The 26,365-nt window shown below is 31.4% G+C and overlaps 1 protein-coding gene across 1 annotated transcript; it reads right to left on the bottom strand.

Annotated features, from left to right (window-relative positions):
• Window positions 1–1,209: 1,209 nt before the first annotated feature.
• On the bottom strand, window positions 1,210–11,221 carry LOC101221341 (homeobox-leucine zipper protein GLABRA 2-like). Its single transcript, XM_031881891.1, has 11 exons — window positions 10,939–11,221; window positions 10,525–10,817; window positions 10,301–10,418; window positions 9,050–9,247; window positions 8,120–8,512; window positions 7,178–7,282; window positions 6,308–6,520; window positions 6,000–6,174; window positions 4,719–4,990; window positions 4,120–4,206; window positions 1,210–1,852 (listed from the first exon to the last, which is right to left on the bottom strand). The coding sequence occupies exons 1-11, from the start codon at window positions 11,029–11,031 to the stop codon at window positions 1,454–1,456; spliced, it is 2,346 nt and encodes a 781-aa protein (XP_031737751.1). The 5' UTR covers window positions 11,032–11,221; the 3' UTR covers window positions 1,210–1,453.
• Between the last annotated feature and the right edge of the window lie 15,144 nt (window positions 11,222–26,365).

Genomic DNA, 26,365 nt, shown 5'->3' with positions numbered 1-26,365 from the left:
AATATTAGTAATTTTGACTACATATCTAGCCAAGAGATGTCTGAGTTTTTCTTGAATAACAATGGTTACGGTGGTGTAAACTTCATCCAACCCCAATAAGACTTGAGAAATTAAGTAACAGAGAGGAACAAGACTCTAGGCTAGCTTGGCGGAGGTTATTAGTGTTATTAGTTTTCATAATGCACAAATAATCTTCCATATCTTTTAATTACCTTTTCAAGTAGTTTGAAATGTGTGCCTAAGAAAATCATCCTCGTCCCTTGATTGTACTTCAAATAAATCTTTGTATGGCTTTCCATAGGTCCTTTGCTGTGTTGAACCCCATTAGGTTGGAGAGTCACTTCCAGTGTCATTGAGTTGTACATCCAACCCAAAAGTAATAGATCAAAGATAACCCATTGATCAAATTTCAGATCGATCATTTTTGTTGCAATTGATCTTGATGATGCTCCATGAGTGGCTTCAACCGTGCCATCGATTTCAGATTATGATTCACCGGTTGGATTTGTGATGAATTTTGAAGGACGTGGAATTTCTTCTGTGTCAAATAGCCTTCGAGTTTGTAACTCTTCAAAATGGGAAGGGCTAGATAGTTTGCCACAACAAGTAATTTCCATGATCAAGTTTCACAAAGGGTAGTTGATAATTGATTTATAGGAGGGTTACTGAAGTTTGTGGTTGAAGATCCGACGAGGGAGATGGCGTTGGCCATTTCAATGCTCTGATACCAAGAAGGAAATTGTGGAATTTCAAGTGGTGAGAGAAATTTTCTCTTTCATTACCAAAGCAATGTAATAGCATTTTACTATTTATACACAGGGTTCCCAAAATGGTGGAAAATAAGAAATAAAGAATATTTGCACAACTAAATTTATAGGGAAATTTTCAAAAATAACACATTCAATAAAACACTTAGAACCTATAACAAATTCTATCGATAGTCATTGATATGCTATAGAGTGATAGAAGACTATAACGAATAGAATTCAAAATTTTGTTATAACTTGTAAATATTTTAATTTATTTTGTTATTTTTAAAAATATTTACATATATATGAACATAATTGGAGGAAAGATATAATCTTCAACAAACTGAACCTTATGGAATGGGATGAGATGGATGATTTGTTGGCACTTCTGATGGCCATTTGTTCCCCAACACATCTTACATAAAATTATGGATCCTAAAAAGAACTTCCAATTTGATAGTTGCACAAGAACTAAAATGGATTACAATGAAAAGCACAAAAAATGAGTATATGTACACAAAAAGAAGTCATATATTTCATACAGCAAATTGGGAACTGACATAATGCCTTTACTTCAACACAGCCACCAACCCTTTTAATTTCCACTCAAACAAATTCATAAAACCTAACGTGGAAAAAACAAAAACCTTTACTAACAATTATATATATTGCTTAATAATATTATAACCTAAGTTTAATTTAAATTAATCCTCCTCACAACACATGCTGGTTCTAATATTTTTTAACGTACAACAAATGATGCTTTTAACGTACTCAACCGATTCCAATGTGGGTTTTGCAGCGGGAGATGTGTCGGTTAGGATTTGGACGGCGGCGGTCAGTAGAGCCCCACCGTGTGTGTCGCAAGTTTTGTCGTCTTTACGACGAGTGATGAGGAGGGGTGGTCGGGAATCGGCGCCGTCAGGGAGAATTGAAAAACCTGAAGGGAGAATGGTGACGCTGCCGGAATCACAACCTGACATAACTGACTGCATGCTGGTAACGTCTACTCCGGAGTAAACCACCATGGATTCCGATGAGTTTGTGGAGCTGTCTTGTAGGATCCACATGTTGTTGTTATTGTTCTCTTTTGATCCTATTGTCTGTAAATATCATTCTTCTAATTAGTTTAGGGTTTTTTTTTTTTTTAATAATTAACTTTTGTTTTCTAAATAACTTTGCACTTATTTTGACTGGCATTGTTATCAGAATTTTGTTTGGAGTTGTTATATATGTTGAAAATAATATTATTTTACCCTTAAAATTCAACCTTTGGTTGAAACTTGGTTCTAAGTTTTAAGATAATTTACCCTATTATTGATTCAAAAAGTAATTACTTTGAATCTTTTATATTACTATCTATCAATTCATTTATGGAAAATTGTAAAGGTAACATTTTAATAATATAATACAGTAAATATAAATTTTGCAAATATGGAAAAAAACTACTTTTTCAACTTAAATTTATTATTATTTTTAAACTACCTTGTTTTTTTCCTCTTTTCAATATCCTAACTATTTATTTATTCTTATACGAGAAAAATTCTTCGTTCCTTCGGTCTTAATTTTGATTTTAAAATATCAATAGTACAATAATTGCAATATGCAATATAATGGTTTTTTATCAGAGTAATTTAATTTCATTTGTGATTTGATTTTTTTTTTCACTTTCTTCGATGTGTATTTTAAGTTGAATTTAATTTTAATTTTTTTTATATTGATTTTGTTTTGGTTTTACTTTTCTCAGTGTTGGTTGATTTACTTACTACGTGATTTTTATTTTTTTCAAAATTTATGCAGTTCATTATAGTACTATTAAGTATATGAATGATATAACTCAGTGTATCATTACCAAGTATATAAACAATATATTGTTAAAGCATATCAGTAAAGCAGATCATTATCAAGTATATAAATCAAGTTTACAAGTGTATAAGTAGGACTTCAAGCATATCAAGTGTATTTAATTAATCTAAGTGAAGAATACTAAGTGTATCTATAGTGTATCAAACATATCATGTACATCAAACGTATCAAATTTGTTTAGTGTACCAATGAAACATAATAAGCTTATTAGCGGTGTATCAAGTATATCAAAGTTATAAGTGAACCCTTTAAGTGTATCAAATTAATCAAGTGTATCAAGGCCTAACGGGTATCAAGTATATCAAGAAGAATCAATGTAACACTTTGTGTGTATCAAGATGTTTCAAATGTGTACGTATCAAAAGATATCAAGTGTATCAAAGAGTATCAAGTGCATCATGTGTATCTATCAAATGTATCAGGTGTCTCATAAAGTATCAACGGGTATTAAGTGTATTAAACATGTAGAAGGTGTATCAAATGTATATTAATAACGAGATGCACATTTGTAACATTTTATCTCTTGATGTGTAGGCTTGACTTTATTTTTGCTATTTTCACAAATAATAAAATATGTATGTTATGGACTTAATTATTATAACTTGTTTTGTCACTTTTACAAATAACCGTTAATTGAAAGAAGTTAAAAATTTGTAAATAAGAAAGAATGATTAAAATGCATTAGTTGTATTTGAAAAAAAAAAAAAAAGGTTAGGTGCATAACAACCCATGCTATACCGAATTAAAAGATCTCACGTGTGAGTTTTTTTAAAAAAATTATTCTTTTTTGTGTTGGGAAAGGAAGAGTAAGTGCGTGTGTACATGGCATTGCCAAATTCTTCGCATAGATGCCTACACCTTGAAATGCATATATCTAAGTCTGATCAATTAAGTTTCACGATTTTTTTTTTTATCATCATTAAAATTAATTTAAAATTTTCATTTTTATATTTTAAATTGATGTAAGGGATTCTTTTTCAAGAATAATAACAAAAAAAATTATTTACATAAAAAAGCCACTAAAAAAATATATAGTGTAAAATATTTTACTCACTATAATATTTTTGACATTTCCTCCTAAAAGTAATTAATAGAAAGCAATTATTTAATTAAAAGTTGAGATCAAGAAGGTAAATCTTAAAAGAAGTTGGAAGAGGGAACTTAGGTTCCAAACTAAACTTGTTAGTTAAAATTTTTTCCCTAAAGGAATTTTTTTTCTTTTAACTTTTAGTTATGGTTAGAATGAGCATATCATTTATGAATTTCATTTTGGAATGTTTTTTGAAAAAAATCTCAAACATTTTTTTAAAAAATTATTAGATATAAGTGAAATAATTAAGACATACCTAGCAATTTCTTTTTGCCAATATCTAATGGAACATTTTTAAAGTTAAAGATGTCTTTAGACATTTTTTATCTTTAGATATTCAAATAAAATAATCATATATATATATATAAAAAGAGAGGGAGGAAGAAAAAAAAAAAAAAAAGAGAGTGAATTTACTTGAATAGTAACTGAGTTGCCTCGATCCTGTCCTTTAGCCAAATTTGCAATGGTCTTAGCTTTATCTCCACCAAACATAGCGTCCCACTATAACATTCATCGTAACAACAATTTATTAAAATTTTAAACATATGAGAGATTGGGTCATATGTCATATGTGTAGTGCAACATCCTAATTGCCACAAATCATTGACTTTATACAATGTGATACATTATATTGAATAACTTCTTAAACAGTCTTTAAATTAATATCATTTAAGACATAGAGTAACTTTCAAATTCATTTACTATTTCATTATTTTATGCTTTTAAATCAATTTTTTTTATGCCAATTCGAATTTAAAACTATATTTTATATATTGATTTTCAAAATTACAAAAATTATTTCATTCATTTTATAATTACCCTCGAAACAGGGGTCCTTAAAATCATTTTCTAACAAGTTTTTAATCAAATATAATGTATGAAGATTAAAAGTATCCAACGTCTCTTACGCATGACCGGCCTACACTCATGCATGTTAATTGGCTTTTACACTTTCAAATTAATAAAGCATATGAGTTACGACAAATTGAAATACATAATAAAATTTTACTTACTTGACTTCGACGAGATTCATCTCGAAAGAAATCAAAGAGAAGATGAGGAGAAAGAGGCAACCAAAGAGAAGAAACGGCACACAAAATTACTCCAATCGGTTCGCCAGGGTCACTAAGATTCTTCCTGGAACAAACCCTAATGTCTTCCCCTGATTTCCCCACAACTTTGGTCCATGTTTGATAACTTGAAGCTGCAACTGCTTGGGAGAAGCTACAACTCATTCTCTGTGCCAACTTTAACGTGCTTTTTCTTCCAGCTAGTGTTGACACTCCTAATTTAAGTCAAGAGAGTTTCAGTACAACTAGTAATTCTTGTTAATTTTTTTAGACTCTCGTGTCTATGTATATACACTTGTAAATATCTAGTATAATAAAGTTTTAATTTTTTACAAGTGTCTGATAAACTTTTAAACTGTCTATAATCAATTTTCATGCTATTTTGTATCTCATGTACTATACCCTTGATTTATAAATACTTGACAACTTTTTGATACGATACATAAAATTTATGTATTATCTTGTTACATTCGTTAGATTAATACTAGTGAATTTGCTGCTATATACATACAAATTCTAATGACCCCTATTTTTACATCTTTTTATATATATTTATACAATACACTTAGTTACATATATGAGATAAAAAACGTGGAAATTTTAACCATTTATTTAAACACTTCTTCCCATTTATAACTACACTTAATAGATAACACAACTCTCAAAATTTATAGACCAAATTAAACATATAGTTTTCATCCTTTTTCATATCTAAAACAATCTTTTAATAGGTAAATTGCAATTTTAGAAAGTAAAGTTAACATTTTTATGTAATTAATTTTCACTTTTTTTCTTCTCTAACACAAGGATTAGTTGAAATTTATTTGATTAAACTACTATCACAATGTAACGGTTTCTTAATAACAGTCGGGTATAAATTGAAAAATAGAAAGTTGTCAAAAATAGAAAATTTGACCAAATATCTACAACATATAGCAAAAATATTTATTATTGATAGACACTAATATGTTTCTATCGTGACATTGATAAACAGTTAAAGAAGTGTATTAATTATTATCATTGATATAATCTAAAATTTTACAATAGCCAGTAAATATTTTAATTTATTTTGATATTTTTAAAAATATCCTTAAAATTTTTCTAATAACCATCCAATATAATACAAATTGGAATCATTGTTCTTTTTCTTTTATTTAATGATATCAGTGTGTGAAGTTTTGTTGTGAAGTTTAGTTATGGAATTAGGAAGAAGGAAAGCCTAACCAGTTGAGTCTTTCATGGGGATGTTTGTTGCCATGAAGAAAGCAGAACGTTCACATTGGAGTTGAAGAGTCGCCATCCAATGTCTTGCCCCGAAGGCTGTGCCATTGTTCACTATGCTTCTATACAAGTTGTGAACTTTGTTTTTTACACATTCCAAATGTTCCACCATTGTTACCTTGACATAAACTATAACTTCAAACTATGTTCATTGGTTTAACTGTCAATCTAGACTTCAAACTATGTTCATTGGTTTAACTGTCAATCTAGACATAGTTCAATTAGAGATTAAGATGTCTTGAAAATCATACCTTGCAATGACCATTAGATTCGTCCTTAATGATGCAACCAGAGGGACGTTTTCTATATTTCACTAACGATACATCGATATTGTTATCTTCAACGTTTTCGATTGAAACATCAACGATTGCCCACTGTTCTGCGTCGAGCTGCTTGCAATGGCGAATGAAATACATTTCTCTTGTGGGGACTAATGGTGTAAGCATTTGCACTTCTGCAAACATCTGTAGTAGGGTGATAATGAAAGAGTTTTTAATTCATTGTTTAATTTAACTGTGATTTTAAAGCCTATTGATAACTAGTTGTGTCTTAAAACCAAGTCAAATTTAAAAAATTAAAGAAAAATAAATATTCTTAATAATTTTTTTGAATTTGACTCAGAGTTAACTCTTATATTTGGAATAGAAACAAATTATCCTAAAATGATTTACAAAATCATAAATAGACTTAACTTTTTTAAAACAAAAAAGAAAGGACCATTTTCATAAGTATAATTTTGTTGTTTTTGGATTTTGAAAATTAAGCTATAAACGCCATTTTTATCTCTAAATTTTTTAATTTGTTATCTTGTTTTTATAATTTTTAAAAACATATTTTTTTTTTTGAAATTTAGCCAAAAATTTGATTATTTTTTAAAGAAGATGAAAACTACCTTGATAAGAAATTGAAATTGAGGGAAATTCCAACGCACACACTTCATGTATTTAAAAAAAAAAAAAATAAAACTTCATTTTCAAACCAAATACTAAACTGTTACCAAAACCAAATAGAACTGAATGATTACCAGACAACTCCTTGTAAATTTACACTTCTACATATATTTATTTTATTCATGAATATAACATCAAAGAAAAATGTAAAGTGTTATCATGGAGTCTTACCAATTGCACTGCACCATTATTCCATTTGGCAGCTTCTCCATTACAAATAACATCAACTGTAGCTGCCTTTGATATCATAAAAGGAAACATTTCCTTCCATTGATTCTATACCAACAAAGTTATTAGTCATAATTGGAAAACACATCACAAAACTGCATAATTAACGTTACATAATTGTTAAATTAACCACTACTATTAAACTCAAAACTCTAGCTAATTTCATAGGATTAATTATTCTAAATTTCATATTATTTATTCCTATTTTTTTACAGTAAAAGAATAATTTAAACCTCTCTACTTATATTATATTAGCTTCATAATATCTATTTTAGTCTATTCATGTGCATTAACTTGAAAGATAACCACTTTGAATCTTTCTACATTATTTCTTCTATCTAATGCTCACTTTGCTAAATATGTGACTCTAAATTATGCTATTTTGATCCTAACATGTTAGTACACTGTTATTTTTTTAAGGAGAGTAACATTAACTTCGAACACTTCAGGAACGAAAAACTGGAAAGGAAAAAAATTAATGAAGGCACCATTGATATACCCTTTTGATTTTTGAAATCTAAATACCTAACATAATTTTAAAAACCAAAACATCTATTTAGTAACTATTTGATTCCTTGTTTTTGTCATCTACTTTAATTTTTACCATTATTTTATAAAAAAAAAAAAATCAAACGAAGCTTTTCAAACTAAAAAAATGTTCTAATTAAAAAAATATTTATGTGGATCAAAAGTTTAGAAAAGTTAGGTTTTAAAACAGACAATAAAAATGTAGCTTTTAAAAACGTATGTACTAGGAATTTAAATATTTATCCAAAAACAGAATTAAAAATTAATAAAAAAATAAACACGATTTGAAAAAAAAAAAAACAAATATTTATTAAACAATCTCAAGCATTTGAGAGTAGAGAAATGGTAATTAATTACCTCATCCATGAAGCTTTGAACCAACCTAGATGGCTCCATGAAAACAAGAGCCGTTTCTCTCGAGGCCTCAATGTGTGTTTTGAGGCAATTACGAGTGTTTGAATTATTATTGCTGAACTGAAAGGTTTTCAAATACTCATCGTAGTTTAAAATCTCTCTTCCCGTCTCCACGCTCCGGACCCAAAGTGGGTCGCCGGCTGCAGCCATTGTTTTCAGCTCTTCAACTGCTTCATCAACTTTCTCCATGATTCTTGAATTTTCAAGTCCAAATATTCCCGTGTAAAAATCTAAGCAGATTCTGTTCGACGTCTCTTGTTCGTTCCCAGACGAGTATGTCGATGGAGACGCTGCCGCTTGTGGATATTTTCCCAGTGCTGCTCGTAGTTTCTCGACCTGTGATAGTTACAGTAAAGTACGTTTGAAAATTATTCTCGATGTGACTATCTAAAAACAAGCATTGCATATAAGTTTTATTTTGTTTTTTTCTCTTTAAATAATACCAAGTGCAAAATAACTCATTCAAATATATTGCACTCCAAAACCAAAAACTATCATCCATTATCAAAGTGAAAATACAAGAAAGGTTAGAGAACAATTCAAAGTTTGGAATAGTACAAGTAGTATGATTATCTGAACCAATGATATTGTTTATTTTGAGCATAAATTTCTATAGGTTTTATTTTTGATACCATACAAAATGATCTGATCATATACTTCGGTCTACGATCACTTCTTTTGCTAATCAATATAAGCCTTTGTTTAAACTTCTAATAATATTTTCTAAGAACTTGAATGTATTCCGTGGATTGTAATATTTTGTATAGTTCATCTAGGGTTCAATCACAAAATTTGATCAAACGATAAATTTTCTTTTTTTCGAAATATGGCGGTTTAAGTAGATAGAAGTTAGGATAAATTTAATTTTTTTACCTCGGCTTTGAGTTTGGCATTCTTAATACGTAATTGCTCGGTGGTTGTGAAAACGAGGTCGTCTTGAGTAGCGTCGGCAGTTCCACAATTGGGACAACCAATTTTTTTCTTGGAAATTTCTCTCATGGCTTTATTTTCTTCTCGAAGTTTCTCCATTTCAGCTTTTAACAATGTGTTTTCATGCCTCTCTTGAATAGCCTGCTCCAAGCAATCCAATAAACACACACCACCATATATATCACACATACTTAAAATTGGTTCAAATCATATAATATCATATCATCCATTCAAACACTTGGATTGACTCCATTTCTCACCCACGTTTAATTGAAATGAAAATATGATTAATTTAACTTCCATAATGTCTAGTAAGTTTTTGAAGTTTAACTTCCGTCTTTAATAGATACACAACTTGAAATTTAAAAATGTTATATAGTTTCATGAATTTTCGATTTTGTGTATCATTATATCATTGCATATTTAATCTTTTTCTGAATTTGATGAATTTATTATACATAAAGCTGAATTCTAAATTTTTTAAATCATTATACTTACTGTAGATAAAAACCTAAACATGTAGATTCCGTTTGATTAACCATTTTGTGTTTTATTTTTGTTTGTTCTTGAAAATTAAGTGTATAGACACTTTTTCCATTCTCAACCTTCTTTCTTTGTTATCTTATCTATATTCTACCCATGGTTGTTTAAACAATTAAAACAAAAGAAACAAATAAAAAGGAGCATAAAAAATATTATGTTTTGTTTTTCAAATTTAACTAAAAATTCAACAACCGTGTAAGATGAATTTAGAGAAAAAATATGCTTAATTTTAAAAGGACAAGAATAAAAAAATGAAATGATTACCAAACTCATAAAGGAGTCATTGAACACTTTCAAAATTAGGAGAAAGAGCTAGCTATGTGATATAAAATTGAAAGAAGTTAGTTATGAACCTATTAGCTTATAAACTAATAGATATTAAACTATAAACAAACAGTCCACAATTTAATTTTGTACCAGTAATAGGATTGCTTAGTACTTATTTCTACTAAGGGTTTGTTTTAATTTGTTTACCAAAAATGCTTAAACCTTAAAAGGGTTGAGAATTTCTCCTCAAAAGAAAATCAAGAAAACTAGCATTATTATTCTTTATAACATAAAATGAATAACGTACTATTTTAATTTTTACTTCATTTATATATATCTAACAAGAAATGTAATATATAAAACACTTATGAAGGAGGTTCTTACTTTGATTTGGGTTCGACGATTTTGAAACCAAAACTTGACCTGCCTTGGTGAAAGTCCTAATCTCTTGCTGAGTTGCTGCCTTTGTTTCTCATCTGGATGTGGCGACTCTTTAAACAACCTATACACATAAACTTAATTATTCAACACCCCACACCCCCTCAAGAAGGAAAAAGGAAAAAGGAAAAGAATGAATTGGATTGGAATATTAAAATTAATTATATTACGCCTCCATTTCTCTGATCTGCTCGGTGGTATGGCGATGATATTTCTTCCTTCTCTTTAACTGACACCCATGATCTACTAATTCATTCTCCTGATCATCCTGCCCTCCTCCCTCCTCCTCCTCCTCCTCTTCCTCCTCCGATCTAGACCTCACCACCGGTCCCGAATTCTCACTACTAACTTCCGCTGTCATGGTATCATGATTATCTCTCCTGGCTCCACCCACGCTCCCGTCATCCACTTCCTCCATCTCCACATCCCCCACCTCATGATCACTCCGTCGAAATATCCCCGCCTAATTAATTTCAAAAGATCAAAAAAAAAAAAAAAAAAAATTAAAACCCAAGTCAGAATAATCAATCAAAAAATGAAAGTTATGTATATATAAGCCAAGGAAAAGAAAAAAAGATATATACAAGGGTAAGAGAAAGAGCCGGAGAAGAGAAGAAGTCTTTGGTGAAAGCAAGAGGATTATTGGTATTGTTGTTGTTGGACATGTCGGCACCCATGGGAGATGGGAGAGATGAATGAATTGAAGAAGGAGATGAGATTTAATTTAAAGGAGATGACAACAAATTTGGGTTTGGGTGACCTCAGTTGGGAATTTGCTGTCGTTCTCTCTAGCTTAGCTACAGATATATCACTGTTTTATTTATTTAGTATTTAATTTGGAAATAAAATTTAGAGAGAGAGAGAGAAGAGAGAAAGAGAGAGAAGAGAGAGAAAGAGAGAAAGAAAGCAAGAAAGAAAGAGACTGGTAGGGGTTGACTGTTAGATATTGGATGTAAGATAGAAGACTGACTCTCAACTAACTTTTAACTCTTTTTCATCAAATGATCCAACCCCTGTTTTCTTTTTTCTTTTCTTTTTCAACCAACTGCTTCTTTTTCCCTTAAACCTACTTTCTATTTACCTCCCAATTTTTATTCTCTACCATACTAATTATCATACAATAATAAAACTGTTTAAAATCTTTATAAATATAATAAATTTAATTCATTATTTTTTATTCAATCAATATGATATATATTTCATACTATTAGAAAATAAACTTAAATAAAACCATATATTTATAGCTCCCAACAAATTGAAGATATATTTTAATAATATCAGTAAGTTTGATTAAAATGCAACAACTAATAACTGAAAAAATCAATACAGATAATTGTATAGTTAATGTTGAAATATGAAATAAAGGTAGTAATTAAAGTGAATTAAGTTTGGAGATTTGATTGACGATTGATGTTATAATTTTATTAATTGTGTAATGAATAATGAGATATGATGATGATGAGGTGAAGGAAATTAAAGAAATAATATGATGAAGTTAGTGAGAGTGAATACCGAGGGAAGGCAATGAGAAGCAGCGTATTTTGAGCTGATCTGATTTGCATAAATTATGTCTTTGTGTAATTAATGGGGCCAACTCCAATTTTCTCTTTTCTTCATTTCCTCAAATACCACATTTTAACTTTCCATCCAAAACTATTTTATTATTCTTTTTCACTCCTAATTTTATTTCTAAATTATACTCATCTTAGGCTATAATGGTAAATAAATCTTAAATAATTCAATATATCCTATACAATTTTACTTATTATTTACACCTTATTTACAATTATTTAACTCTGACATTCAAAAATGTATTTGTAACGTTATAATCACGTAATAGTAATAATGTTAATTAAATATTGTGCATGTTGGGAAGAGATTGCATACAAAACAACAAGAACGACACACTGTTGTACTATACGTTGTTAATTGTCACAAACACTTTGATACTTAAGACACGAACGTCACAACAAATTCTAAGCTAGAATGAGATAAACTTACCTGATATGGAGTTATCATTGTTCTTATCCTATTTATGTATAGAACTTTAGAAGGTTGGATTGATTTTTGTATTGGTGAACTGTTTCAAAACACTTGTTGTTCTTAGCATCATATAGGCCAAAGTGAGCATTTTGAGTCAAATGGCTAAGTTGGACAAACGAGTTGGTCGAGGCCAACCTTTTGGCAAGATGGCCAATCATCTCACCCACACTCTATTCGTGCCGCTCCTAGATTTGTTTCCTTGCATTCATTTGGGATGGTTGAACTTTTTTGGCTTTGTCTCAAAACTTTGACTTCTGTTTTTTCTTTTTTTCTTTCTATTTTTCTCGTAGCTCCAAAATTACTTATGTCTTATATTTATTATAAAGAAAAAACCTTATATCAAGTTTAATGAGAAACTAATATATATATATATATATATATATATATGTTTAATTTGGAATAATAATAATAGTTTTTTATTATTCCCATCTACATTTCAACGAATATAACACAAAAAAATTGTTTAGTTTTGCAGTTTCCTCATCTAGTATATAGTTCTTCTGTTGAAGGTAGCTGGAATGGTAGATAATATGAATAAAATGGGACATTTTCCCTTAGAAATCCAAATGAAGAAAAAAAAAAAAAAGTGCTCTTGTGTTTTTTCCCTTTCTTCTCTCTCTGATTTCCCTCTACTTTATGTCTCTTTTGATTAGCTTTTAAAGCTTGTAATGTCTAATCATCTCATCAGCTAATGAGAGGAAAGACAAATTGAGAGAAAGACAAGGCAATGGAAATTCAGATAAATCAACACAAGACTTCTTGAAAATCAGAAGAAAAAAAAAAACTTGAATCAATTAAAGGACAAAAATGTCAGAGGAAATTTTAAGGAAAAAAAATTAATGGAAAGAGGGAAAGTAGCTTCACAAATACACATGAAAAAGATGAAAATATATGTCCTCAATGGCAATAATGACAAAACTAAGGGCATAGATTCACCAATAAATGAAATTGAATATGGGTTATATGTTGTTGTAATAATTAAGGTAAGTTTGCTATTTGTTCATCATTTTGTAATAATGTAGCTACAATTACATTTATATAAACTTTGTCTTTCTACTTAAAAATAGATCGTATCATTGATGGCACCATACCATCCTCATAAATAAGAAATTTTTGTTGGGTTTGACTTAACTAGCTAGCTAGATACATATTATACCTAGTTAATTAGAATGTAGTATTATTGTAGATGTCAAAATCTGACCATTAAAAAAAAAATTCATCACATAAGGTTATGAGATTCAATGGTAAATTTACAATTTGAGGATCATACAAGGAAAAAAAAAATGCAAAACACAGAAAAATAGTTTTGATTCCAAAAGTTAAAATTAGAAAATTGTAAGATATAGAAGCTAGAAGTTATTGATTCAAGTTCAAGTTACTTCATGTGCCGTTATTACAAGGGAAAGTTGTCAAACTTGACAAAATATTTACAAACTATAAAAGAATTTAAGATTCTATGAATGATAGAACATTGATAGATACTTGTAGGCTTCTATCCATGTCATTATTTATTTATTTATTTTACTACATTTGAAAATTTCACTTATTATAACATGTATATATATTTACAGGTAGAATGACTTAAAAGTTACATTTTTCTCTCATAATTATGGTGAGAGGGACTTTGGTTCTTTATTCTATACAAGTTAGGATGTGGTGACGATCTGATTAAGTCAATGACTAGAATGATTCTATATTTTTTCAAGTCTTGTTTCAATCTTTTTTTTTTTCTCTAACTTTTAACATATATTTCGTCTGGTGATACTTACGTGAAGTATTGGCAAAGTATCATCTTCACCTACATAATATTATGTGTAGACTTGGAGAGACTTGCTAATATACATTGGAGTTCATACACACACATTGAAATCTTTGCTAGCTCTGCTACTACTGTTAGAGTGAAGTATTGCATTGTCTTTCTTTTACCACAATAAAATTTTGATTTATAAACATACTCAACAATAATGATATATCCCTTTTACAGGTTCCACTAGAATAAAATAGTAAAAATTTCACATCTATATTAGATTATAGCGTGGGTTCGTTCTTTTTAATATGTTGGTTTTAAAACAAATGATCTGTAAAATCTCACATACTCTTTTTGAAGAAAACTAATATAAATATTTTGTAAGATATATTGCCAAGAGGGAAAGAAAATTAAATGGAACTTCTTGCATTTATTCAATTTAATGGACTAATATTCATAGTCTAAAAAGGAAGCAAAAATTAGTAACCCACTAACTTAGTGCTTGCTAAAGGGAGATCATGATAGATTATAATAGCCCACACTACCCCCTAATCCTGACATGATTCTAAATTACGAACACCAAGTAGCTGACGTATAGCAGCTAACTTTACTCCCGTCAATGCTTTAGTCAGAACATCGACTCGTTGTTCTTCAGTGTTGACAAATTCAACGATAATTTGTCCATTCTCGACACACTCTCGAATGAAATGAAAATGTGTATCTATGTGCTTGCTGCGACCATGAAATACGAGATTCTTCATGAGAGCTATCGCCGATTTGTTGTCCACAAATAATGTTACCGGCCTTGGCTCCATTCCGACTATCTCGCTAACAAGGCATCTTAACCACAATGCTTGGCAAGCTGCGGTAGTGGTTGCAATGAACTTGGCATCGCAAGATGAGAGTGCCACCGTTTTTTGCTTTTGCGAATTCCATGAAACCAAGCTTTCATTTAAGTAGAATGTCATTCCACTTGTGCTTTTCCTCCCGTCGAGATCAATGGCTAAATCACCGTCAGAGTAACCGAATATATTGAATTCTCTGGGGCCTTTCCTATAAGTGAGCCCAAAATGAATTGTCCCTCTCAAATACCTAAGTATTTGCTTGACCACCTTGTAATGCATGGTTGTAGCATATGAAAGATCTAGCCTTGTATTCAGTAAGTATCTAAGACAACCAACGATGCTTCTGTACTCTGTAGCATCAATTGGTGCTCCTTCCCTGTCTTTGTGAAGTTGTGCCTTGGGTTCCATCGGGTACTTTGTGGCATTGCAATCAGTCATTCCAAACTGGGGCAAAATTCTTTTAGCATAAGTTGGTTGTTTTAGCAGGATTCGACTCTTCTGTTGTTCAACTTCAATTCCTAAGTAGTAAGAGAGAAGACCTAAGTCGCTCATTTCAAATTCTGCCACCATTTGCTGCTTGAACTTATTGACCTTTTCAGTGCTACTTCCTGTTACAATGAGATCGTGAACATACACTCCAACAAGAACACATTCTTCTTCTTCTCTTCTTGTGTAGACTGCTTGCTCTTGAGTGCATTTTTCAAAACCAAGCTCTTTGAGACTCCTATCAAGTCGAATGTTCCAAGCTCGTGGAGTTTGCCTCAATCCGTAAAGAGCCTTTGACAATCTATACACCTTGTGTTTTTCATTTGGAACCTCAAAATCCTCCAGTTGAGTAACATATACTTCCTCTTCCAATTCTCCATTGAGAAATGTCGACTTCACATCTAGATGGTGTACCTCCCAACTTTGGTTTGCAGCGAATGCAAGAATGACTCGAACGGTGTTAAGTCTTGCAACCGGTGCAAAAACTTCTTCAAAGCCAATGCCTTGTAATACATAGCCTTTAGCAACCGATCTTGTTTTGTGCTTGACAACTTCTCCATTAGGGTCTTTCTTCAGTTTATGTCCTAGTGGAAGCTCAGTCAGACTCCATGTGTTGTTTTTCTCAATGGATTTTAATTCGTTCTCCATTGCTTGGTACCAACAGGCCTCTGTAACAGCTTCTTGATAACAAGTCGGTTCTTCAGACACTACCATCATCACCTCATTCTCTTGTTCATTACCACCTACAACTTTCTCTGTGTTGGCGTAGATGTCACTGAGAGATCTTAGACGAACCGATGTGTTCGTCGATGGAGGAGATGAACTGGTCTCTCCAATCATAGGTATCTCAGTTGCATGTGGTAAGGCATTTTCAACCCTAGTTTCTACATCCTCCAAGTTTTCGAACTTGTCAGAATAAAATTGGTCCATCACCTGAAACTCTGTAATCTCCTTACCGTCACTAATGACTTCGTTCCAAGCCCATTCAAGATTCTCTTGAAAAACATCTCTACTAATTTGTAGTTTTTGACGGTCTGGGTCATATAAGCGATGAGCTTTGCATCCTTCTTCGACACCAAAATATACCACCGGTGAGCTTCGATCGTCGAGTTTCTTGAGGTGAGGGGTTGTGTTCTTTACATATGCCACACAACCAAAGACTCTCAAGTGTGCAAGATGTGGCTTTCTCCCTATCCAAGCTTCAAATGGTGTGCGTTCTCCAAGGGCCTTTTTGGAAGACAGTTTAACAAATAAACTGCGTGTCTCACTACCTCTCCCTAAAATTTTGAAAGCACGTGCATGCTTTTGAGGAGTGATCTCGTCATCGCCATTACAATGTGGTTACGACGCTCTACAATGCCATTTTTTGTGTGTGTGAATATGGAGCGGTGAGGTGTCGTTCGATTCCTTCTTTTTTGCAAAATTGAGTGAACTCTGCAGATAAGAACTCACCACCTCGATCCGTCCGGAGCGTTTTGATCTTCTACTCTTCTTGTTCTCCTTAAGAGTTTGAATTTCTTGATGCTTCAAATGCGTCACTTTTTGCCTCCAACATATACAGCCACATCCATCTTGTGGAATCGTCAACGATCAACAAAAAATACTTGTTTCCAGCAAGAGTACATGGTGAAATCGGTCCGCATATATCAACATGGAGGAGTTGTAACGACTTCTTTGCTCTATATGTTGATTGACGGAGGAAGGGCAATCTGGCTTGTTTGTAATCACGCACGCTTCACATAACTTGTTCGGTTGAGTCACTAGTGGTACTCCAACTACCAATTTCTTCTCCTCCATGAGCTTCAAGTCTTGACAATTTACATGACCAAGTCTCACGTGCCATAACCATGTCGGATCTTCTAGGCTTGTCAGAAGGCAGACTTGCTTGAGTGTCTTCAAAGTTATCTTGTACAAACGATTTTGAGTTCGCTTCACCGACATCAAAAGCTTTCCACTCTTGTCAGACACTTTCATGATATCTTCTGTCATTTGCACCTTGTTTCCGTTTTCTGTCATTTGTCCGAGGCTTATGATGTTACTACATAATTTTGGAATGTAATACACCTCTTGGAGAGCCTTCTGATCACCGTTCTTGCACTCGAACATGACTGTTCCTTTTCCCATGATCTGAATGGTTGATCCATCGCCAAACTTCACCCTCCCAGTGAAGCTTTCATCTAATTCTTGGAACTTCTCACGGTGGCCAGTCATGTGGTTACTAGCACCGTTGTCAAGATACCAAACATCATTACTTTCTCCATTCTTGTCGTTGCAATACATCTCTGGCAACACCGCTCTTTGCTGAGTAGTATGGCATCCTCCTGATCACATCTAGTGCGTGTCACCTCCTGGGACACGACCATCATCAAAGCCGGTTCTTCTTCGACTGCACAAGTTAGATGAGCTTCATCGTCACGATCTTTTCCACGACATTCCGACGCGTAATGTCCCATCTTATTGCAAGTGAAACACTTAATGTAACTTTTATCACGAGTGCCATTTCCAGTGTTGCTAGTGTCTCCCGCACTATTTTGACGCTTAGTGCCACGACCACGGCTCACCACCACATCCTTGCCATCTTCCTCGATCGATACAACCAAATCCACGCCCTTTGTTCATCGAAGAGTTGTCACCACTATGTCCTTTTTGTCTAGCTTTCCATTCAGCATGGGTAAGTAGGAGTTGTCCATCGGTATTGTTATTGTTTTCTCGGAGTCGTGTTGTTCGTTCCTCGTACGCCTTCATTCGTCCAATTGCTTCTTCAAACGACATGGTTTCGAGATCTTGGAATTGCTCGATTTCGGCGACAATGGAAAGATATTTGTCGGGGACGGAATCGAGGAGCTTTTTGACCAATGATGAATCCTCAAGTGCAACTCCGAGGGTGGTGAACTTGCTTGCTAATCCGCTGATTTTTCTTGCGAACTCATCGATCGTCTCAGTTTCCTTCATCCGAAAACATTAAACTCACTCTTCAAGGTTTGAACTCTCACCATCTGCACCCGCTCACTGCCCAAGTACCTTGTCTTGAAACTATCCCATATTTCCTTTGCGGTCTTCTTCTTTGTGATTTGTAGAAGCACGTCTTCCAGGATGCATTGGAGAATGTATGCACGCGCCTTCTTGTCTTTCTTCACATCCACTTCGGCTCCTCTCGCTGGCTCCTCTTCTGCCTTTATCGTCCACACCGTGTAGTTATGTGGAGTTAACATCGGGTAGAGAATCGGCATTCCACCATTCTCCTTTGTTTGCTGCGAGACGCTTGCCATCTTTGTTGGAATATGCGATGAGAAGACAACCTTCTCTGATACCAAATGTTGGTTTTAAAACAAAGATCTGTAAAATCTCATGCACTCTTTTTGAAGAAAACAAAGATAAATACTTTGTAAGATATATTGCCAAGAGGGAGAGAAAATTAAATGAAACTTCTTGCATTTATTCAATATAATTTAATGGACTAATATTTATAGTCTAAAAAGGAAGCAAAAATTAGTAACCCACTAACTTAGTGCTTGCTAAAATTTTGGAGATAATTAAAAATAAATAAATAACCAAAACAATAAATAGAAAAATAACTTAATTCTTCCACCAATTTACGGAGATCATGACAGATTAATAGCCCACATAACATGCCTCATGTGATATCAACTTCAATTATTTATAAAAGAAATCAAGTTACTTTTAATCTAAATCTTAGATCTCTTTGGATTGTTTGGAAAAATTAATGTTTTCACAAAAGATCGTTTTAATTTGATCACTCTTGATAAAAATTGTTTAAAACAAAAATATCCATATTCATAGGTTTGAGTAACTTTGTTTTTAATTTCTACCGAAGTTTGTTTGGTTTGATTGTCAAGGAGAGTTTTGATAGTGGTGGTTGCTGGAGATGGCTTTTAGTTGGAAAGAGCCGCGATCCAATCGAAGTAGATTTTTCAATAAAATCATCACCAAACTGGCTATTATAAGTTTGGTACATGTTCAACTTGACTTCGATTATGATCAAGGAGTGCAAACCATCTGTTGATCGATCAATTGGTTTTTAGGTTTGTTTAAACTTTTGAAAATTTTTAAAAAATTGTTAGTCGACACCGACCGAACCCCTTCTTTTTCTCCAACTGGCCATCTTTGATTTAGTCTATTTTTGTTGGTCGACTTGGTTTTTCATCGTGTTTACTCCTAACTATTAGTGGTGTTTTGTATTTTTTTTAATTTACAATTTATCTGTATTTTCATCTTTCCAAATAAAAATAAAAGTAATAAAATGTCTCCGTTGTGAGATTCAATCCCTTTAGTCTTCGGCTTCCATTGTGAGATTTAATCCTTTTAGTCTTTGGTAATCTCCAACGTGGCGGTCCAAAAACTAACTCAAAGTAAGTATGTTCGTCATCAGCTTGAACAAGGTCGTCATTTATCCAAGTTCACATGTAACTATTAAGAAAATATATTAGAATTTAAAATTAAACCCTAGACTCTAAACCCTAAGCTGTAATTGATTTCTTACTATTTGAAACTCAAACACCTATTTGTAAATTATCCTAAATCCAAATGAGTACGGTGCAACTTGAACACATGATGCATGATATAGCATCACTAAAAGCATACTACAACCTGTCCACTAAGCAATATGACAATCTCATACGTAAAGACCTACCAATTTAATTAATGTAACATAATAAACAGAACAACCTTATTACATTATAATGCAAGGCAAGAACAACAAAATAATATGAATTGTGTATTTAAGGAACCTGATATTTATATGAACAAAAATCATATAAAATTGTAAGACACAATTCCAGTAGGCTTGTTCAACTTATCCATTGATTGACTCTATATATAAACTACTTAATGTCTTCAAAAAAATCATATTGCCCAAATCGTAGCTCCATAAAGTTCACCCATGGCAGTTGTCAATGAAAGACTCTTCCTAATACTGGAAATTCTTTACACACACATTGAAAATCTTGCCTAGCTACTGTATTCTTAGAGTAAACATTGCACTGTCTTTCTTTTACTACAATAAAAATATTGATTTGTGAACACTCAACACTTGTCATTTCCCTTTTACAGGTTCCACTACATTAAAATAGTAAATTTCTCACATCTATATTTTATATTAATATTATTATATTGTGGGATCTTTTTAGAATGCCTCATGTGCAATCTCTGCTTCAATTATTAGAAAAAGTATATATGAAGTTACTTTGATCTAAATCTTAGACGATTATCTTTGTTTGGATTGTAAAAGATCATTTTAATTCAATTGCTTTTGATAAAAAATTTTAAAATTACTCGTACGTTTGACTATACTTTTAGAAGGAGTGTTTTTATATATAAGCTTGTTGTTTCGTTTGCTATATACTAAAAATAGTTTTTTTTATTAACGTTCAAAAATGGTTTTTTTGTTAGTGTTAAATAACCAAAAATGCTATATATACCATTAAAGAATATGATTTAATAATTTAAAACTATTTTCTTTTATTCACGTTCACGTTCCCACGTTCAATTTAAAAGTGAGATTGTTTGTGTTTATTTGACTATTTTTAATATAGGTTTTAAGTGTCTAAATGGGACATTAGTGACAGAATTAAGCAAAAAATAGGTCAGGCCAATAAAAGTTAAATGCATCTAACTAAGAGAGAATGTTAAAATGACAAAAATGACCATAAAGTAAGGCGTTGTGTAGTGTAGTAATACAACTGTGCACAACGCTTAAAGGCAAAGAGCATAACATATTGCGCTTCAAGTTTGCATGCATGTTCCAGTTAGTGTCGCCACATTACTTCACCCTAGACACAAACAATATACTGTTATATAAATATTTATATTCTTTGTTTTTAGGTTAGAGCAGAAGAGATTTAGCTATTTTCACCATTAGGCTTCATTTTGGCCATTCTTGGCCAAAAACCCATGTTTCTTCATACTTTGCTTTGTAATTTTTATTTATTGGTGTGCATATTCTCCATGGTTTAATAAGATCTTTTCGTATTCTATGGTTTAATGAGATTTTTCTTTTTAACGTTCTTAAGTTCTTTATTTGTTCTTGTTTTCTATTACTTGATTGAACTAATTTTAAGATTAACATGATAGTAGATTTAATTGTCCCTTAGTACTAGTATGTTTGTTCGTCCAGGCAATCCATGTTGTAGGTTTTATCCCACAAATTATATCAACACCATGCTTAATCTGAGAAGAGTAAGTTTTAGTTATAGCTATGATTTTGATTCCTAGCTTGGAGAGGACCATTTAGTTGTTGAGATTTAGGTCCTAAATCGGTTATTTATTCATATAAAAATTATTTATTTGTTAATAAAATAAAAAATATATTATTTTACTCATTGGTCTTGCATTAAATAATCTAATAAACTAAAGATTCATGGTTATTTGATGAGAACGAAACAATACGTGTTGAACACATGTAGTGAATCATATTCAAATAATAATAATCTAAAAGGTCTAATAGTATCTATGGGTAAGGTTTTGGACACCTCATCCTAGTAACGCTATGGATATGACTCACTTTGTAAATATTACTATTACAAAGGATGTGATTCAAAGTTGTTCATGTAATTGACACATGAGTGTGAGTATTAGTTCCAGACTACAAAATCATTAATCTCTGAAAAAATTGATACTTTATTAAATGACCTAGGTAATTCAATATCTCAATCCTACCTGAGTTATGAACTTCTGCTTATAAGAAATTGTTCTTTGATTTATATTGGTGAGAGTGTATGACACGATTGTTGACTCAATAAGCTTATCATACAATTTTTGAGACACGACTCTACAAAAAAAATGAAATTTACTCATTCGTGTCTTTAGGGAAGTGAATGAGTTGTTTTTAAGTATTGAAGTTGCCTCTTGAACAATGGGACCCCTTTCTTCTCATTGGAAAACTTTGTTTATGGTAGGATCATATAAATTGGGTCGACGTTCATAGAAGATTAATGGACTTAAGAACTAGTGATGCTTATATAAGAATAAAACGATAATTTGACCCAGCAGTAATTATTGAAGGACTCGAAAAAGATAGATTCGTCGGTTAAGTCCACACACAAAAAAATATATATAAAGTGTGTGAAGAGATGTTCCACCCATGAGTCTTTTGTGAAATAACGTGTAGTTAATGAATATTGAATAATTTAATTAATTAATTTCGTATTTTTAGAGTTTCTAATACTAAATTCATTAGGTGTTATTGCTAGCTCACTAAAGATATAAAAATGGAATTGTTAAAATTTTTAATGAATTTAAATAGTTCAAATAATAAAAGAAGATAATTGTATATATGATACACTAAACTGTATATGAATACATTATATATAATGTTAATTTTTTGAAGTTTGGACTCAAAATTCAACTTATTTATACGACAAAAATAAATATTTGAATGAGATTTAAACATTTAAAAATATAAATTAGATTTATATTAGGAGTATTTTGAAAATAGCAAGATGAATCAAAATATTTATAAAATAGAGCAAAATTTTAGATTTTATAGAAACTAATTTGACTAATCTAAAATTTTAAAATCTATTTATTATTTGTTGATAGACACGAATAGACAACTCTAAATTTTTACTATATTTTATAAACATCCGTGTGTTTTTGCCATTTATAATAATTTTTCTTAATATTATAACTATAGATTAAAATTATTGATGTAAATAAAATTGATAGATCTTTTTCAACATGATTTAGACATCATATTTAAGAAATTAGATTTATTAAACATTATTTTAATTAAATATTTTTAATTGACTTATATTCATTTAAATATTTTTTTAATTAAACACTAACTCCCTAAGGTGAAAAGAAAGTGGTGGTGTGTTAGAGAAAGGGTAAACCCTCTTCTAATATTAACTCTACAAATGATCACTAGATTGGGTGTGTGCTCTGCGATGGAAAAAGAAAATTCGATCTTTCGTTACAAAAAATCTCTTACTTTCATTTTATACTTTTAAAAGGTTTCTCTCAAGCTTCGAATTATACTAGAGACATAGAAGTGACTTTTCTTGTAACAGTGTCTCGTTGAATCCTGCATGGAAATTTATATATGCTCAAGGGGTTTAGAAGAGAGAATTACACGAAAAGGAAAAAGATCTTCGAGGGTAAGCTTTCTCCATTAGTTTTACCTTTTATTCTTATAAAGCAAACTTATTGGGACGAAATATTTATTTTGTGTTAGTTTAGTTCTATGTTTTAATGTTTCTCAAATTAAAATAATTAGCAAAAGCATTCATGCACTTACGCATAAATGAATCTATTATGCATAAAGAGACAGGTCGTGAGAAAGAAAAAGAAAAACAAGTTGTGATCCATGATTGACAGGGGAGGGGATCTTTTGCGTTCAAAGAAGAAGTTCGAGATTCTTTTAAAATTTTAAGTGTACCATTTTAATTCAAGTGTGTATAAAGGTTATTAAACATGACAAACATATATTGGTTGTGTATCAAATAGTACAAAGGTATTAGAGGTATCAAGTGTATTAGGTGACTAATGTATTAAGTGTATCCGTACTTTTTTTAGATTTTTGTTTTGAATTGTGGGATGAGTTTTTAGTTGTGTTGTTTATTTGTATTGTATTGTTTTGTTTTGCTATTTTTGTGAAGGACTAATTACATAAATAACATTTAAGTTTGAAATAATAGAATATATTAACGTACATAAAAATTGGTAATTGCTACCACTAATAGCTGCTATCAATGAATATTATTGATAGATTGCTATTAGTGATATATAACTTTTAGTTTGGGAGTACTTGTGCTATCAAATTGCTGATAATTGCTACTAGTGGTGTTGTCATTAGCGATAATTTTCAATTTAAGAAATGTGATATTATTAATATAACTGCATTCAATTAATATCACAGATAGGTAGCTGATATCATTGATAACTACTGTCTAAGAAACATATTATCGATTACTATCTAGTGATGGAAAAGCACGCATAGAGGTGTTCAAATAACCGACAACCCAAACAATCTAGGACTACCCAACCCAAAATGTAAAGGTTGGATTGAGTTAATTTTGTTGTTGAGTTAGGTTCGGTTAAACATTTTCTACTTTTGTCGGGTTGGGTTAGATTGTGGGTTGGATAAAAGGAAATTTGGGTTGTCCAAACCAAAACATATATATACTAATAATATATGTATACGCTTTTTTTTTTTTTTTTGGTTGGAAACTGACTACTTTTATTGATTAATATGTGAATTTAAAAAAAATCTTTTAAAATTGTTATGATATTTGTGTGGGTTTAAAATTTGTATTAAATATTATAGATATTTGATATTTTATATTTGAATTTAATAAGATTTTAGTTAGACATTTTTAAATATTATAAACATTTACAAGGTATAGCAAAGTTCATTAAATCATGTGTAGTTCATTTAAGTTTGTTTGCGATATTTTATAAATAGTTTATTCGTTTCTATCATAAATTCCCCATTTAGTTATTAATAATGTATTATCCATATACAAACTTACATAATTAAAATTTTTAAAAAATAAGTTATAACCCAATCACCTAATCCAACACAAGTTTGAGATTTTATTTAGGTCTATTGAGTTGTCAACCCAACCAAAATGAATTTTTAGATTAGCCCAAAAAACATCTTCAACCCAACCCAAATCGACTCATGTACATCTTAAGAAACATGTGTATTGGAGGATAAATTTGGAATTAAAAAATATTTAGTCATAGTTATTATATTGATTAATATTTTAAAAAATTGTGCTATATTTTGAGATTATTTGGTTGATGATGGTATTTGGTATGATTTTGTTTTTGCAAAAGTAGAAGGTTGGGTGATGGGGCTAATATTAATTTGGTAACTTATTTTGTCCAAGTTGCAACTAAACCTTTTCTAAATACGGCTAGCTATATTAGCTAGTGATGGTGGTAATAATACAACTTCATGAAATCTTGTATTAAGTTGGAGGACATACTAATAATTTAATATTTAGGTTAATCAAAGTAATGATGCTATGATTTCTTATGTTTGTGTTGGCAGTATAGTAACAATTTCATAAAACAAAAAACTTTATAGAACTTTGATGGCGGGAATATTATTGAGAAAGGAACAGGCATTGTGATTGAAGGTGTCACAATAATATTGGGCTACAAGAAGCTTAATCTGAGCAGAACAACAGATGATCAATGGCAGCTCCGACAAAGAAGCACAGGTGTTAGCCTACGAGACGAGCTCTCACAAGCTTCCCGAAGATCACCACATGAATCACTCCCCTTTCTTCCTCCTCACCCATTTGCTTCTTCTTTTACCACTCAATCCAAATTACTCAAACTCCATTGCATTACATGCCACCCATCGCCTTTCCCCATTTTCCAATGCCGGAACCACTCCCTCCTCTTCCATTCCATCCCTCATCCTCCTTCCTCCATCCCTTTTTGCTTCATTCGGCTGCCTTTTAGTCACTCACTCTGCCTTCTCGCTTTATTTTTCTGCGATTTTCAAAGGTAACCTTACTTCTCACCTCTCTATGATTTCATCTCTAAATCATTCGTATCTCATTGCTCATTTCCTCCGATTTTTGTTTAATTGTGTTGTTGGGTACATTTTTTGTGTTGAAATGGTCAATTGTCTATGTAACTATCGGATTTATCTGTATTGAAGTATTTGAAAATATTGATAGATCCTCTAAATTCATGAGTTTTTTTGTCGATTGTTACTGTCCATTTGGGTATATACGATCCTTTGGGTCTTAGATTCACATGATAGCATAACATCCTGATGAACTCAGGATCTCTTATCGGTTTTACTTTTGCTGTTTCAGTCTCCAGGGCTTACTAGTTACCCGTTTCCTAATAGGCAGTTGTTCTACATCTGGTTTTGAGTTTGAGCTTGATAATTAGAATTACGCCATGAGG

The sequence above is a fragment of the Cucumis sativus genome, chromosome 3 (assembly GCF_000004075.3).
Source record: "Cucumis sativus cultivar 9930 chromosome 3, Cucumber_9930_V3, whole genome shotgun sequence".
Classification (NCBI taxonomy): Eukaryota; Viridiplantae; Streptophyta; class Magnoliopsida; order Cucurbitales; family Cucurbitaceae; genus Cucumis; species Cucumis sativus.
The sequence above is the reverse complement of the archived record's forward strand: the minus strand, read 5'-3'. Positions and strand labels throughout refer to the sequence as shown.

Coding starts and splice junctions, on each gene's coding strand:
- LOC101221341 (XM_031881891.1), bottom strand. CDS start 11,031: ATGGGTGCCGACATGTCCAACAACAACAATACCAATAATCCTCTTGCT. Junction 7,283..8,119: donor TTCAAAGCTTCATGGATGAG/GTAATTAATTAC, acceptor TTGTTGGTATAG/AATCAATGGAAGGAAATGTT. Junction 6,175..6,307: donor AATCTAATGGTCATTGCAAG/GTATGATTTTCA, acceptor GTTTATGTCAAG/GTAACAATGGTGGAACATTT.